This window comes from Orcinus orca, chromosome 3 (assembly GCF_937001465.1).
Source record: "Orcinus orca chromosome 3, mOrcOrc1.1, whole genome shotgun sequence".
NCBI classification, from domain to species: Eukaryota; Metazoa; Chordata; class Mammalia; order Artiodactyla; family Delphinidae; genus Orcinus; species Orcinus orca.
The window spans coordinates 56,982,051-56,998,928 of record NC_064561.1 but is presented as its reverse complement, the minus strand read 5'-3'; the positions used below and the strand labels follow the sequence as shown (position 1 = coordinate 56,998,928).

General features: G+C 39.9%; 1 protein-coding gene across 1 annotated transcript; it reads right to left on the bottom strand.

Moving 5' to 3' along the window:
* Positions 1–491: 491 nt before the first annotated feature.
* On the bottom strand, positions 492–16,643 carry NMUR2 (neuromedin U receptor 2). Its single transcript, XM_004280319.3, has 4 exons — positions 14,795–16,643; positions 8,091–8,175; positions 5,759–5,884; positions 492–2,382 (listed from the first exon to the last, which is right to left on the bottom strand). Exons 1-4 carry the CDS (start codon positions 15,509–15,511, stop codon positions 2,087–2,089), a joined length of 1,224 nt encoding a protein of 407 aa, XP_004280367.1. The 5' UTR covers positions 15,512–16,643; the 3' UTR covers positions 492–2,086.
* Between the last annotated feature and the right edge of the window lie 235 nt (positions 16,644–16,878).

The window sequence follows — 16,878 nt, the reverse complement described above, 5'->3', positions numbered from 1 at the left end:
TATAATTTAAAGGCCAGGTGATGCCACATGCACATTACCTAATGGGTTCTGAAAATTTGTTGAATGAAAGAATTAATGATAATATTTTGGATATAAATGTTTAAGAGAGAAAAGATAAACAAGGAGAAAAAAAGAGACCAAAGTTTTAATGAAGCAACCAAATTACTAGCTTCAGTTTCAGTGTTGTTTCATTTTCTATCCATCCAGCTACAACAGCAATATTTTTAGCCGTGGTCATTTGGAGTTGACGTTGATGAGAATAATCATACTAGACCTTCAATAGGCAAGAAGGAAACTCATTTCTCCTCCATTTTTGAGGTTTTTGTTTTGTTGAGTCTTTTCAGCTGAATTCTTAAATGACCAGAGAATTTCTGCTCACCAACATAAACCATCACTAAGAATTCAGATTCCTTAAAGTTGGCTTATAATTAGCTAAGCGATTTAAAAAATATATTGAATCACTTTGAAGATGACTGTTCAGTTAGGAAATGATGTCAGAGACCAGTATTCTCATTTTTTAGTAGAATGGTTCTTTCAACTTGGGGAGAATTCAGAGACTAAAAAGCTAGAGCTTGCATGTTTCAGCATCAGTAAAGCCTGGGGCTGAGAAGAGCCTTCTCACGTGGCAAGCACAGCAGGCATGCCGTTATAATCATGGCTGATTAAACGGCCAACTGAAGGTCAGATGACCCTGTCAGAAACAGAATCTTAGTCTTTCAGCTCTTTAACACGGTTTCATTTGGAGCTGTTTATTTGGCTCAGTACATTGGAATGTGAGACAACTCATCACATATTTATTGAACATCTACCACTGTGATCGATATTGTCAGGATTCCAGTAACAGCAAAAAGGAACACAGGCTACTTCATGCCTTTGACAAATTTACATTCTGGCAAAGCAAGAATATAAATCATGGAAATACAGAGCAGTGTGAAGAAAGAGCTTAAGAGACATAAACTGATAGAAAAGTCAGATACCACTTCTATTTGAATAAATCAAGCATGGTTTCATGGAAGAGGTACCACTTTGAGCTGGACATTGAAGAATGGGTAGGATCTCATCAGATGGAGAATGGAAATATAGAAGGCATTCTATAAACATATATATGCAGCTGGGGAAACGGGGGTGTGTTTTCATAAGAGCAAGTAATTCAATTTGAGTAGAAATATATAGTATTTGTGATGATACAATGGAAGGTGAGTCTGGAAGGTAGATTTTACCCATATTATATGAGTGACAGTGTTATAGAGGTAATGAAGGATTGAGTAGGGGGAAGTCATGGGTTTGAGACCAGTAGTCACCATTTGACTTGTCTCTGTTCTGAGACAGTAGACGTACCTCTGTCTGCTTATGACGTAAGTTATTAGAAATCCAAGTCTAGACCAAATTATGAAACAACTAAGTTTATGTTTGGTATGGTTTGATTCTTTGGACCTTCCACCATAGCCTTCTCCCTCTTCCCATTCTTCTCTAAGTGGAACTTGTATCTAATTCCACCCCCAGTGAGGAATGTCTGGTAATGACTTGGGGATTGGAACAGGTGGGAATAATGGTTCTGAGGAGCATTCCTGTGTTATCAGGAGGACTCTTAAAGTCAAAGGCTTCAGGACTCCAAGGAATCACATTATAATGGCACAATATGAGGCAGTAGGGTAAATAGCTTGCTATGGAAGGACTGGCGTGGACCCCTCAAATCATATAAACAGCTTCTCCATGCCTCCCTCTGTGTCTCACAGAAACCACTGGTTGTAGGAAAGACAGCCTGATTCAGAGTGTGAATAACAGGACAAACCATTCCCAATAGTGGAAATGGCTCAAAGTATATGTGCCATGCTTTGCTAGTCATGTTCTTTTCATGAACTAATAAAGGGGCATGAAGCAGTTAAGATAGTGGAAAGCTAACTAAAAATCAGGAGGTTCTGGGTTTTAGATCTAGATTTAAGTAGCAGTTTTCACATTTGTTAAAAAAAAAAAAACCTAGAATTGGATATATAAGTTCTAAGGGTCATTTTACCTCCTTAATATCATACAGGAAGGCGTAAATTATGGGATGTCCCTCCCTCTAGTGTGGAGCCATAGAGGAACGTCAGCTCTTTGAGAGTTCCTTTCTTAGTGCCTGTCCAGTACAGAGGGCTGTGGGGAAATGAGGGCTGCAGATGGACAGCTGACAAGGGAACTGGGGACCCACATCTTCGGTCAGCTTCACAAGGTGACATTCTGTCAGGAAGATGTTCTGCTGCACAGATGGCCCCTGTGGGTGGTTCTGGGAGGGCCGCTGTTTGCAGGAAGGAGTGATCACATTCCGGAATGCTGCTCGGAAGCGGCGAGAGAGTAGGTTGTAGATAATGGGGTTGACAGCTGAGCTCAGGTAGAAGAGGACACCTGGAATGCAGGAGATTAAGAGACATGCCAAGGAGAAATTGGGGGAGAGGTATGACAGGGAGAAGCATAAATGTTTAACAAAGGTCTTGAATCCCTTTGATTGCCTCGTTTGGAAGTGATAATATACATAAGACTCTAACTGAGAATACAAATTCTCTGAACAGATCTACCACCTGTGTACTTAGGAATCAAACCCAGAAAGATTAAAGAGTCTTGGAAAAATTGAGGCTGGCATGGGATCTCTCTGAGATGTTTGGCAACTTCCTTTGATCCCCACTTGTTTAATCAACGAACATGTTCCCATAGCATTAACGAGAGATGCTTAAGTATCAGAGGAAAGAGAGATTTTTTTTTTTATCTCATTGGAGTTTTGCTTAAATCTATAATTTGAAACTGCAAGTAATGGAGGAATAGTAAATCAGTCAAGGCATAGTCTCTGCTGAGACTTCTTAAAATGCTAAATATCTCGTCAAAGAAGTATTCCCCGATGTCTTTTCCCTACCTAGCCTTTCCCCTTGATGGTTCTTCCCACCTTATTTCCCACCTTATTGAATATTTGTATTTTTCCATTTGTTTTCTCCACCAAATGTCTTGCACACTGCCATTTTCTTGGTTGGTATTCACTTTTCCTTTATTACCATATCCTATTCTATTTTCGCAAGGCCCAAGGGGAGCCTAAGGTTGAGAATCAGAGGACTTAGTTTCTGATCTTGGCCTTTGCTTGTTCTGTGACCCTGGACAGAACGGGCACTTCAATTTCCTTTTCTCTGTAAAGTGGGGATGATAATACCTTTTTAACTCACCTCCCTGGATTATTGTGAGGATTAAATTGAGTTACTGTCTACAGAAGGGCTGAGAATAAGAATATAAAACAAGTGATAGGTGCTGTCCTCAACACATTCATTGTTGTCCTCATTTATATAGTTCAGGACATTCAGAGTGCCATATGCCCTGTGGACAGAATTGGGCAGGGAGGAGTGTAGGACGGTAATATTTCTATAGACTGTTAATTTGTTCAATAAAGAAATACTGGGATTCCCTGGTGGCGCAGTGGTTGAGAGTCCGGCTGCCAATGCAGGGGACACAGGTTCGTGCCCCGGTCCGGGAAGATCCCACATGCCGCAGAGCGGCTGGGCCCGTGAGCCATGGCCGCTGAGCCTGCGCGTCCGGAGCCTGTGCTCCGCAACGGGAGAGGCCACAACAGTGAGAGGCCCGCATACCGCAAAAAATAAATAAATAAATACTGATTGAACTCATTATACGACTTTGAGGCACATTGGAAGGTAGTGGATTTAGACTTTGTTCTCCAAGGACTTGGAATAGTATTGCAGAACAAGATTTATGCCTAATTTCAGTAATTAACAAAAGGATGGTACCAAACAGTATCCGTTAAGAAAAGAGCAAAATATGTGACACCAACAGTCATGCTATGGAAATTCACGTAATGGCATAAACACAAGAACTCTAATGGTCATGACAAATTTAATGGGGGTGATTGGACTCTAGCGAGACCATGAAATGGGTAGGAGATATTGGGGAAGAGAGGAGAGAGTGCTGCAAGTAGAAGGCTTAGCGTGCACCAGTGTGCTAGAGAATGATTATTGTGCAAGAATAATGCAGAATGTGCTGAAATCCCTAATTCACCAGTTTGACAAGCATTCAATACATGGTTTATGAATGAAAATACTATAACTTGAGGGTCAAAAGGCAAGTTGGGGCCATTTCTGGGGTAGCATTTAAGAGGTTTAGACATCATCTGGTTGGCAAGGTGGGGAAGGGAGAAATTACATCTTAACAGGAAAATGTTATTGTAAATGAACAACCTGGGAATCTTAAAATGGTTGTCTTGATGCCTCTGGAGAAGTGTAGATCAAGCCTCATGTGATCTTGTGTGTTTTCCAATTTTTTTAAAGACTAACTTATTTTATTTAAAAAAAAAATTATTAGAGTAGAGTTGATTTACAATGTTGTGTTAGTTTCAGGTGTGCAACAAAGTGAATCAGTTATACATATACATATATCCACTCTAGTATTGAGTAGAATTCCTTGTGCTCTACAGTAGGTCCTTATTTGTTATCTATTTTACATATAGTAGTGTATATATTATTTAAACACTCCCATTTTCTAAGACTAACCACAAAGATCAGAGCCATAAACATTTTTGATTTTTTGTCCAGAATAATAAATAGTTTAACGTGGAGGAAAGTCCTAATGTCCAGGTATAAACTGTACACAAGCCCTGCTGAGTACAAAAAAGATGGTTGTAGAAAATAGATAATATATATGGTATTCAGCATACATATGAATGCTATTGTTTCTGTTCTGTGCACATCTGGAGCTTAACTTGCATAAATTGATCTTATCTTTCTTCCTTAATGATGTCTTTGATAAAGAGCCCATAGGACCGTCCAGTGACTAGCAGAGGTAGAGGGATAGAAGTGGTGTGACCCTAAGACTAATAGTTACACTGACTGGGAAAGAAAGACTCAGGTGGCCATTCTTTGCTCCATTTTAGAGGAAAGAACCCTGAACTGGAAGTTAGGTGACGCAGGCTTGAACCTTGTTTTTACCATTTGCCAACTGAGTGTCTTTGGACAAGTCACTTCTTCCTTGTAGAACTGTTTTTTAACCATAAAATGTTGATGATAATATCTACTTTACAAACTTGTGATGGTTGTAGAAGATAGGCTATAGCATTTTACAGCTGAAAAAGTTCTTCAATAGCTATTATTTTATTTGCTTCTTACCATCAGCCTGTGTTGTTTATAGAGCAGGCATTATTGCCACCTTACAGTTGAGGAAACTTTGGCAAGAAGAAATCCATATTCTGCGTATCACTCAGAATATAAATGGTGGTATTGAGATGCAAATCCAGGTCCTCTGATTTAGTAACCTTTCAACCACTGTCTCTCATATTCTATGGTGTCCTTAACAAGCAGCATTAAAGTAGCCTAAAAGCAGACCTTGAGGCCCCATGAATATGCTTTGGCTGGCTTTCCTGAGGGTCTAACACTTGCTGAAGACAATACAGGATTTCAGGGACATGGATGTTTAATAAATAAGAACCAATTAAATCACATGGCCATTGAAAGGAAAACCAAAGAAATCATTCCTTTGACCATTTTCCTGCTGTAACCATCAAGCTTAGAGTTGAGGTCTTTCATAAGGTAGTGTCTCAAATAGTAAAAAGGTGTATTTCTTTTGAACCTGTAACATATGTAATCAATACTTAAATAAAAATCAAGTGTCTTCATTACAGTATGGCAGATCCCCATGATAAATTGGTATATACAGATAGAACTTACTGCTCTAAGCAAGATGAAGAGGCTGCAGTTACCTGGACACCTGTGATACACCCCAACGAGCTAAATTTTACCTGATACCACATGGATGAGATTGAACACAGCAGCCAGGGATTCAGTCCACTCCTCCACAAAGCTGAAGAAGAGCCGATCAATGTGGAATGGGGCCCAACAGATAGCAAACACTAAGACCAAGACAACTGGAAAGGGATGATGAAGGGGAGAGTCAAAGGCAGTCAAAGCAAGAATAGGTATACAGTGCCCACCCTGAGTTCATCCATTCCTTCTAGCATTTCCCCTCCATCTTTGTTAAGTTATAATTGCTAAAGGCCAACTAGATCCTAAAGAGACTCTACATAGAATATATAAACATAAGAATGAATTTTATAGGATTGAGAATCAGTTTTCCATATGGTTGTAAAGGATTTCTTGTGTAATGTAAGTTTCCTTCAGGATATTTAGAATAGTATTGAATGTATTCAAAGTTCTGAAAACATTCTATTGTGGAAAATAAATTATGTTGCAGGTATACTGTTGGAATCACATAAACTGGATATATAAGTAAAATGATTGTGTTCAAGCAACTTGGTGTTCTTTAAAGTTATAGATTAATAACAAACTATGAAGTATAGTATGAATTTATCTTGTTTTTCTAGAAAAAAATTAGAAGTTTCTATGATTTTAGTCATTTAAAATTCTGTAAGGTGTCAGGGGAAAGAGAAAGGTCAAACAACCATGAGCGTAATACAAGCATCTTAGGATTGGGATGGGGATGTGTCTATTATATTATAAATTTCTAGAGCACAGAATTCCTTCCACTTCCTTTATGTTTGTTTTTACATTTATTTTCAAATGATTACAGATTTACAGGAAGTTGCACCTTCCAGTTTCTTACTTTCAGCTCCCAAGACAGAGATTGGTGCTACCATAGTTTCTCTAAGGGGCATTTATTCTCCAGAAAAATAAACATGTATGTTTTTTTCTCTCCTGAAGTTGTAAAATACTTTCCTTTCCTTTCCTTTCGAGGCTTGAGATTTACCTCAAAATAATCTAGTAGGGGCTAAAGGAGAGTTAAGGATATAGAGGAAACAAGATGAGCTATGAGCTGATAACTTTTAAAGCTGGGTGATGGGTATTTTGGTGTTCATTTTACAATTCTCTGTACTCAAGAGCACATTTGATGTTTTCCATAGTAAATAGTACATATGTTTCCTGTTGGCATTAAAACACTCAGAGTAAGTTGTCTGCCTGCATGATGTGGTTTCAGGAATATCTGGAAGATTCTGCTGAATTTACCTCCCAAGAAAAAGTCCCTAATCTGCTTACTACTGCCTACAATTCCCTCTAGTTAAAAATTTAATTCATGTTATAATTAAACTCTCTGCCCCAAAGGCAAATAGTTCACAGTATATTTTATCATTGTGACTTTAATGTGAGTACACTTCAAGTCCTTTTGTGAGAGATTATGATCAAAGAGAAATGGGGAGAAATATTGAAGACACTCGATTTCTTAGTAGGGAAAGTCAGGTGCTAACAGGGGCTAAAAAATTTCAAGAAGGTGATTAGTAGAGTTGAAAAGACATACAGTGACCTCACAGGTTTTTGGGTTTTTTTTTTTTTTTTTTTTTTTTTGGTTCATAGACGTCACATAGTTACAGTGAGTGTTTCATATGCATATTCGCCTGGAGGATTTGTTTCTTCCAAATTTCATGCTGTGACTTGGAAAGTATATTATAAACCTCCTTTCTCTAATTGATTGGTATCTCATTAGACCAGTTGGATCATATATTTTTATAACATTCTTTTGGGAGAGTGTGAATCAGTGCCTGGATGTGTTTTAAAATATCTATATAAAAGAGTGTACCGTTTATATAAAATCATACAATGTTATAAGAGGAATGACTACTTAGAAGGATTCTCAGCCAGATGTCCTTATTCTGGAAGTAAAAGATCCCATGGAGTCCAAGCTTGGGTATCAGGGGGCTCAGGAGCCCCCTGAAATGGATTGTAAAACATTTGATGTATGTTCGTTCGTACACTTTCTGAGTGGAGAATTCACTGTTTCCACGATATTTTTAAAGAAACCCATAACACAAAATTGGTAAGAACCACCTGCTCATTTTAGGGGGGAAAAGAGATACTTAAAGGCTCTTAGAGTGGATATGATTTACCAAGCATTGAACAGAGTGTATTACAATGGTTGCGATTTAGTGTGTTATTCTGAGGTTTAAAAACCAAAATAGAACAAAATAGACAGGTCCTAGATGCTTGAGTAAGCCACAGAAGATCAGAACATGACACTACGTTTCAGGAGAATTTTGATCCAGATCCCAGCAGCACTTGATCAATACCAAATATAACTCCTTTGCTTTAACAAACAAGCAAAATACAAAATGGAGGACTCACACAGCATTTTAGTGACTGATTTTCTGGATGGTCTTTGAATATTTGCAGTTACTTCATCTGCTTCAAGGGGTTGGTCTTTCTTCAGCTGCAAGAGAAATGCAAAGAGAAACATTTTTTCCTCCCATTAACAGCTGAGAAGTGTGACTCTGACACTCATTTTGCAGACAAAAAACTGGGCTTAAAGAAATGTAAGAATTTGTTAACATGTAAGAATATGTTTAACCATAAGTTGGAGGTGGAGTTGGATCAAGGTCACCTAACTCAACTGGATAGATGGTTGTGGCCAAGTTCCAGGCAACCATTTATCCTATGCTACTCTGTAGAACCCTAGTTTTGTAGCATATTAATAGATATTCCTTGAAAAATAAGAAATTCTGAAGTTAAAAAATGTTAGGCTTTTTCATTCATCCATTCATTTATTCAATAATTATTAGACATCTATTAGAATGACATCCCTCTGCCATGTGGTGGGTAGGCAGTAGAAAACAAAAACAGGTATTATTTCTGCTTCATGAAGTTTATAGTCTTTATTTTGGGTCTTCTCAGAGCCTTAAAGTGCTAATGGACATTACACATTTCCATGGGGGACAGTGTATCACCTTTCCTCCACCCTTACCTTGCACATCCCACATCTCCCACCCTCAAAGGGGATAGTGCTTCTTTGACTAAACAATACCCTTCCCAACCCATTTCAGTGGAACACCTGGTACCATCTTGAGAAGCACAATTTGGGAAACTCTGCTTTACAAATATTACCCATAAGGGTATATGTGTTTCTGAGTTTAGATGTTAAAATATACTCCTCCTTGTTGGAAGATATGGTGATCCTTAAAGTAGCATCTGAAAATTTCAAATATTAACATTTCCTGTACATGCAATCTCTCTTGCCCAGTTCAAGTCCCACCTACTTGTGGCCACTGTAGCCCATTGTCCTCTCCTTTCTCTGAACTCACATACCACAGAAGAGCTACATCATTCATCTAGTTGTGAATTTTTTCTCTTTAATTCATATGCTTCTAATTTGTGGTGATAGCCAGATAAAAAAAGCTTTAAGGTCTCATGATAAACTACCATCATATATCTAGAAGATAATATAGTATATATTTGCCGATTGGTTCTCCAGCATTTATTCTCCTCTTCTCTTACCAATTGTACCCTGATTTTCCTAGTGGATTTACTCCTTCTCCATTTCATAGTCATTAATTTGGGTGGGAATGATCCCATCTCCAGATACAGGTTTAGTCCCTAGATAACTTAGCTGCTCTCCTTCAGTCACAGTGTTTGGATAATTGAGACCAATGAGATTTCAGATATTTGCTTATATGTTTAGGAATGAAAGTTTCATTTCTCTTTTATTGGAACTACCAGAGGGAGCTTTTTGTTTTTTCCTCACCATAAGGAATGTGCTTAGAGCCACCAGTGGACTGCTATGCAGATTTGGAGGTTGAAACCAATACCATAGAAAGAAGAGCAAAGAAACAGAAATAAAGTTAGGTCCTTGATGACACTGTGTGTCTTACTGGATTAATCTTCCCCAAGAGCCAGCTCTCCCTCTGGATTTTTCAGGTCTATGCTCTCTTTCATATTTTGTCAGATTGAGCTGGAGTTCCCTCATTAGCAATGTAGAAAGTCTTGACAAACTAAGGCCATCAGTGGAAGGAAAATTCAACCTGTTTTATATAGTCTCAGGGTAGATTAGGATCAATTTATTGAATTATAGGGAGACATATTTCAATTCAGTATAGAGAAGAAATTAGTGTGCTATGTGCAACAGTGGAACAGAATGCTCTAAGACGCAGTGAGCTTCCTGGGCTAGATGGCATTTTTACAGAATATTTAATTAATTTATTTTTAATAAATTTATTTATTTATTTATTTTATTCTTTTTGGCTGCATTGGGTCTTCATTGTTGCATGTAAGCTTTCTCTAGTTGTGGCGAGCGGGGGCTACTCTCTGTTGCAGTGCATAGGCTTCTCCTTGTGGTGGCTTCTCCTGTTGCTGAGCACGGGCTCTAGGTGCGTGGGCCTCAGTAGTTGTGGCGCACGTGCTCAGTGGTTATGGCTCACGGGCTTAGTTGCTCCACGGCACGTGGAATCTTCCCGGACTAGGGCTCGAACCTGTGTCCCATGCATTGGCAGGTGGATTCTTAACCACTGCGCCACCAGGGAAGTCCCTACAGAATATTTTAGAGAAGGTATTTAAAATTAAATAAGACTTGGAAGAAAAGATCATTAATAGTTGCCTCCAAAGTTCAACAAATCAATATCCTGTTTCTAACAAACATGTAAGCTCCTAGAAGTCAGGTTGCTTTCAGCATTGCACTGCCCTTAAGTATCCACGTGGATGATTAACAAAACTGGCCATCTGTCTCTTGGATATATTGGTGTTCCCTACATATACCTGTGTCTTCAGAAAGTGAGGGATTGAAGTTCTGTGAGATTTGACCCTTCGGAGTCACCTAGAACTGGAACGAAATAGGGGAAAATATTGTGCAGTTATTAGGAATAAATGGGAGAGAACTAAAGGTGATGTTATTAATATACTAGTAAAACAAAATAATGCAGGTATAGTTCTTAACTCAGTGGCTGGCACATGATACTCAGTAAGTTATAGATTGTGATTCTGGGAGTTCCCTGGTGGCCTAGTGGTTAGGATTCTGGGCTTTCACTGCCATGGCCCGGGTTCATTCCCCGGGTGAGGGACTGAGATCCTGCAAGCTGCACAGCATGGCCAAAAAAAAAAAAAGTTTCATATATTGTGGTTCTGATTATTGTCCTGGGTTTACGCGAAAGGCATTTTTATGAAATATTTATTTGTAACTGTAGGCCCACTCATGTGTATTACTGAGTCCCTTCTAGAAATTCTCCTTCTCATGGTACCATTCACCACAAGCTGTACCCGTGCTAATGCAAAGAAGCATCCAGATACACTGAGAAGAAAACCACTGGTGTTGAAGGTTAGAGCAATGCACCAAACTGCACATCTTCCTAACTCATCTTCAATTATGTTCTGATGATTTCATACTATTTAAAAAATTTTGTCCTTATTACAAGATAGTTATTCCATTATTTGATTCCAGTCCATAGTCAAGAACAAAGAAAGATTTTAAAGATCTGTTAGTCACTTCTTCGGTGGGTCTAACTATTCTCACTGGGAATTTCTCCACCCCAGGGAAAAATTTCCTTAAATCAAACAGCAAGCAAATGGTGCACACAATCTTTTTATGAACAGGCTTCTTGTACAGCTCAGTTTGCACTGAAAAGAAAAATTATGTGTCTATTAATCATCACATTTCAGCTTCCTTAGGTTACAGTGACACAACTAGCCAACTAGAAGAAGAGTCAGAAACAGAATGTTTATGCATATTATACATTGTCCCAGCAGAATTTGAAGGGGTTGACATAGTAGAATAGAATCCAGTTTGTCTAGCCAATATTAAATGCTGCTTTATTTCTTGTTGAATAATTTCATTTCCCTTCAGATGTTTGGTAGAGTAGATATTTGTCCATTAATTATTCTCACCCACCCCTAAACACTTTAAAAGTCAACTTACAAAAATAGGAGAGGAAAATTGTCATCACTCTATAGGAAGTTCAGAACCCTTCCTACCTCACTCCTTTTAGTTATTTTTATGTAAGATGAAAGGTGAAGGGGAGACGTGAGGTTGATTATCATTCAGATTGATGTATAATCCTGATCAGTTGTTTATACTGCTTAAAATCATTTCACCAGCTGTTCATTTATGTAGACTGTGATTCATTTATATAGCTTTAGGATGCCAAGATATAATCATAGCTTTTGTGTAAATATCTCTATAATCTGAACAAAATCCGTTTATTTAAAAAAAAAACCAGTCCAACCCTGTTTGTCCTGGCTGAATTCTGCTACAATTCATAATCCAGCCTCTTTGGCTCAAGGTTTAATGCTGCATGTGGGAGATACAAGGACTAGGTGAGAGCTTCCCAGGTGGGAAGGAACTTGCCCTGGGATTGCCTGTTTCCCAACTCCATTATGTTCGAACCCTGGAGAGCAGCTCGGTGGACACTTTGTGTCCTGTAACGATGGAGCAGCTCTGATTGCTCAGCTTTGAACATACGTATTGCTCCCCTCATTCTTCCCCGGTCCTGGGATTACATCAGTCTTGGTTTTCTGCCTTCTGAAGGCAATGGGGCCCACAGTCAATCATAACTTTCGACTTGCCATGAGAATCAGTACTCCTCAGAATTGATTGAATCTCTTCAAAAATCTTTTAGATCAAAAAGGCTTTTTGAGACAGTGTTTTCAAGTCTCCCATTTTGAAGGTAGAGAAGCTGAAGTCCAGCAATAAAGGAAATAATTTAGCCTCATTCACTCATTCATTGAGCTTACAGTCTAGTTGGAGAGGAAGAAGTTAAGGAACCCACAAATATAGAATTATAAATTGTGATAAATGCAATGATGGGAAATTGCTAAGAATCATGAGCACCTAGAGAGGAACCAGGTAGTTAGGGAATCAGGGAGAGCTTCCTGGAGGAAGTGTGAGTGAAGTATGATTTAAAGGATCAGTGGGAGTTAGAAAGGCAAAAACGATTGTGGTAGTAGACAGAAGGAACATTTCTGGCAAAAAATAGAGCAAAAGGTGCAAAGGTCTTGAGACCAATGCCACAGACTAAGGCCTACTTCTGATTCCCAGTCTAGAGGTCTTTAAATTAAATGTTACTATAGAAGTGGCATTCTAAGCCATAGTTCCTTTCCTGGTGTCCTCTGGGTAACACCTCATCCTTCCTGAGAATAGGATGCTGTAAGTTGCACTACACACACAAAGCAAACTCGGGTGGTTTCTAAGCCGTTGTCTGAGCTGTCACTTGCTTCTGATACAAGGTAGCTGTAGATTCATGACAACCAAACAAAGTGACACTTAAATTAATTGCTTGGGGGGGAAACGTGTTTCCTATTCACAGTTAAATATTTCCTCTAAATTGATCCAAGGCAAGCGATTGTTTGCCGTTTGAAGAGATGGTATTGATAAATTTGGGATGGATATTTCTCATAGGGCTCATGATATTTGGAATCATGCAGAAGTCCTTTCCGCCACAGTTGGATACACAGGGCTTTCTAAAGACATGATGACTGTGAACTAGTCTGGGTTGACACTTGTCTCTGGGAATTATAGGGGCCAGCCCTCCCGGAGACTGGCATAACTCTGCCTGATTAGATTTACTCCTGTGTCCAGACATCTGTTGTACTTAAAATCTATTCTTTCTCCTTAGACGTTGCCACTCTGCTTAGGCACAGTATTTATTTGAAAGGACCATCTGTGGAACACTCATTTCTGACACACACCTTTCTCAGAGATGCACTGAGATGGGAGTATATTAATTATCACATAATACGTGGTATCAGAGCCATCTTGGTATGTATGATGTGAATGTGATGTCTGCTTTGTTTTACTTTCATTTATAATTCACATTGCTCCCACTCACAGATTTTCCTTTCCTTTTTTTTTAGGGAATCACAGGCTGTTAGAGCTATCAGGAGACTTAGATATGATCTGATGTAACCTTTTCATTTTATAAATGTAAAACCTAACTCCAGGAAAGAATTAAGGGGCTTTGCCTAAAGGCATATTTTATGTGAGCTCCAGACCTGGGAGTCTAAGTGGTCTCATGACTATTTCCTACACAACCTACCTATTAAATGGGTATAAAACTGTCACAGTTAGATTTCATCTCTATGAATTTGGCTGCAGAATATACCAGGAAAGGAATCATATAGACTCACTCCTAACTTCATCAAAAGCAAAACAAAACAACAGTTTCAGACAATTCAGATCCAGGAAAAAAGAAAAGGAAAGAAAGAAGAAAGGAAAGAAGGAAAAAAGGAAGGAAGGAAGGAAGGAAGAAAGGGAAAGAAAGAAAGAAAAGAAAAGAAAGAAATTGGTTTACCGTGATGAGCACAGGAGAGAAAGCTCTAATTATAAAATGTTACAAACTAAGTAATAATATTCTGTTAATTCCAGCTATCTCTTATTCACACTGTCTTCTAATCTATTTTATGTACTCTGTTTAATTCCTCGTCCCTCAATCTCCACCTGTTGAAAAGAAGTCCAGGTTGATCTCACTTAGGCCATATTTTTGCATTTTAATCTGATATTTCAACCAAAGGATCAAAGCAACCACAAAGAAGGGTCTGACTTTAAAACTATACTCATCTTGGAGTATAAAATAGGCAGGGATTGTTCATTTTATACTCAGACCAAGTTGGTGCAGAGGAAAATTTCAATGCAGGCAAAGCAGGTGAGGGCAGGAAAGAGACAGCAGGGTGTGAAACAGTCTCTCCGTGGGCAGCTACCTTGTGCTATTTAAAATGAGGCTCAACCTCGGACCTACTGAATCAGATTTTCCTGGAGGGAGCGACCTGCCCATGGGTACCCATAGTGAGGTTTCCAGGTGATTTGTAGGAACACCTAGGTTTGAGAACCACAGGTATAGAGGGAAGAACAATGGAAGGTGAGTTAAAGGAAATGATTTATAGTTGTGGTTACTGTTTGTCCAATTTGAATCCAGTCCTTTAACTTCCAAGTTTCCCCTCTGAGCTCATCCTATTTTTCTCTATGCTCCCTTCCAATTCTGAACTTCTCCAGTTCTAAATGTTTCTCCGAACTTTGAGTAAGAGAATAAAGAAGGGATGCTGCCATAACGGTTGCAGCCAGCTTGGATACTCACTTTGAGCCCCATGAGGTAGTAGAGGACACTGATGACCGTCATGGGGAGGATGTAGAAGAGGAAGGAGGTGACCTGGATAATGAAACTGTAGATCCACATGGGCTTAATGATCGTGCAGGTGGCAGAGCCCGGGACGAAGGACCCATTGGGGAAGTAGCGGAGCTCGATGCCGTGGATGCTGGTGTTGGGCAGAGACAAGAGAACAGAGAAGCCCCAGACGAGGCCGAGGATTCGGAGGGCCCGCCGCCGGGTGCTCTCCAGCTTGGCACGGAACGGGTGGAGGATGGCCACGTATCGCTCCACGCTGACCGCGGTGATGCTGAGGACGGAGGCGAAGCACACCGTCTCAAAGAGGGCCGTCTTGAAGTAGCAGCCCACGGGTCCAAAAAGGAAGGGGTAGTTGCGCCACATCTCATAGACTTCCAGGGGCATCCCGAGAAGCAGGACCAGGAGGTCGGAGACAGCCAAGCTGAAGAGGTAGTAATTGGTGGGTGTCTTCATAGTCTGGTGCCGAAGAATCACCAGGCACACCAGGAGATTGCCAACGACCCCCACCACAAAAATCAGCGTATACACCACAGACACCGGCAGGAAGAGGTGGCTGCGTGGAGGCCCGCAGAGCAAAGCTAGGTAGTCATCAGTGTTGTTCAGGTATTTCTTGAATGGATCTTCCAGTTCCTTTTGGTAGATCCAGGAAACGTTCTCATGTTTTTCCATCACTGCCGTTAAAATCCAAGACCTGAGCCTCCTCTGGAATGATCCTCTGTCTCAAGCTGAGCCAGAAAAGAAAGAGAAAGCAGGCAGGAAAAGCACAGGCTCAGTGAAGGAGGCCGGGAGAGGGCTAGTGCTTTAGCAACGTTGGGCTGCTCAGACCTCAGATCCCTTCTGAAGAGCCCCCCGAGACAGAAGCCCCGCCCCTCTGCGGGCTGTGGGCCAATGTGTGTGTCAGACGCTCAGTAAGAGGACAGCTGGGTGGGGCGTGCTAGCTTCCGGTGCAGGAAGCAGGAGACGACGGGGAGACGTTTCTCTGAATTGACAGGAGCTGGGAAAGCAGAGCTGTCACAGACGGTGACACTAAGTTAAATAAGGTGTTGGCACTCGGAGCTGTGCATTTTGCAAAGTTTTGGGAATCTGGGTGGAAATACAAATTTAGGTCGCAAGGTCATGGGTAGAAGAGTACAAATCTCCATTGATCCTTGTCACCTGTACAGCATAACAAAAATGGGAGATCAATAGATTTCTCAAGTTATCTTGTTCCATTGGCAATTCAGGGCTCCCTGGGGAAAGTGTGATCAATATGCCTTCTTGGTTTTGATCGTGTCCACGATAGAATCCAACACCTGCATGTCATCTCGCCCTGCCTGCTGCCTGACACTTCAATCTCTTTAGACAGTACCTTGCTGTTGCAGAAGTCAGTAGGATTTAGAATCAGGAACATCTGTAGAAACGCTGTAAGACTTTGGGAAAGTTACTCCAACTCTCAGAGCCACATTTCCTTATCTGTAAATTGGAGATTCATTCATTCTGTTTTATTCAACAAATACTTCTTGAGGATTTACTGTGTACCAGGTAGTGTTCTAGGCTTTGTAGAAACATCAGTGAACAAGCAAGACAAAGTCTCTGGCTACATGGAACTTTTCTTATAATAGGGAATGCTGAAAATGTACAAGCAAACGAATGAATTAATATAATTTCAGATCATAATTTTTGCTGTAAAGAAAAAGAAGGATAAGGGACCTACAAACATAAGATTGGAGGCATTCTTTTATCAAGAATGGTCAAAGAAAATTTATCTCAGGAGATGTCATTTGGGCTGAGTTCTGTCAGATGAAAAGTCAAGCATCAAAGAGCTGAGGGAAGTGTATTCCCAGCAAAAGTTATAGCAAGTGCAAAGGTTCTGATGCAGTAACAAGTTTGATGTATTTTAGAAACATCAAGAGGGCCAGTATAGATGGAACTTAATGAGTGGACAGGAGAGTATGAGTGTTTAGACTGAAATGACTGGAAGGGACCAGATTATATAAATTTTTCTAGGATTTGATAGAGTTTGGATCTTATACAAAATGCAGGGACTTTGGATCTGA

Coding starts and splice junctions, on each gene's coding strand:
- NMUR2 (XM_004280319.3), bottom strand. CDS start 15,511: ATGGAAAAACATGAGAACGTTTCCTGGATCTACCAAAAGGAACTGGAA. Junction 8,176..14,794: donor ACTACCTCATGGGGCTCAAA/GTGAGTATCCAA, acceptor TTTCTCTTGCAG/CTGAAGAAAGACCAACCCCT. Junction 2,383..5,758: donor TCTCATCCATGTGGTATCAG/GTAAAATTTAGC, acceptor CCTGCATTCCAG/GTGTCCTCTTCTACCTGAGC.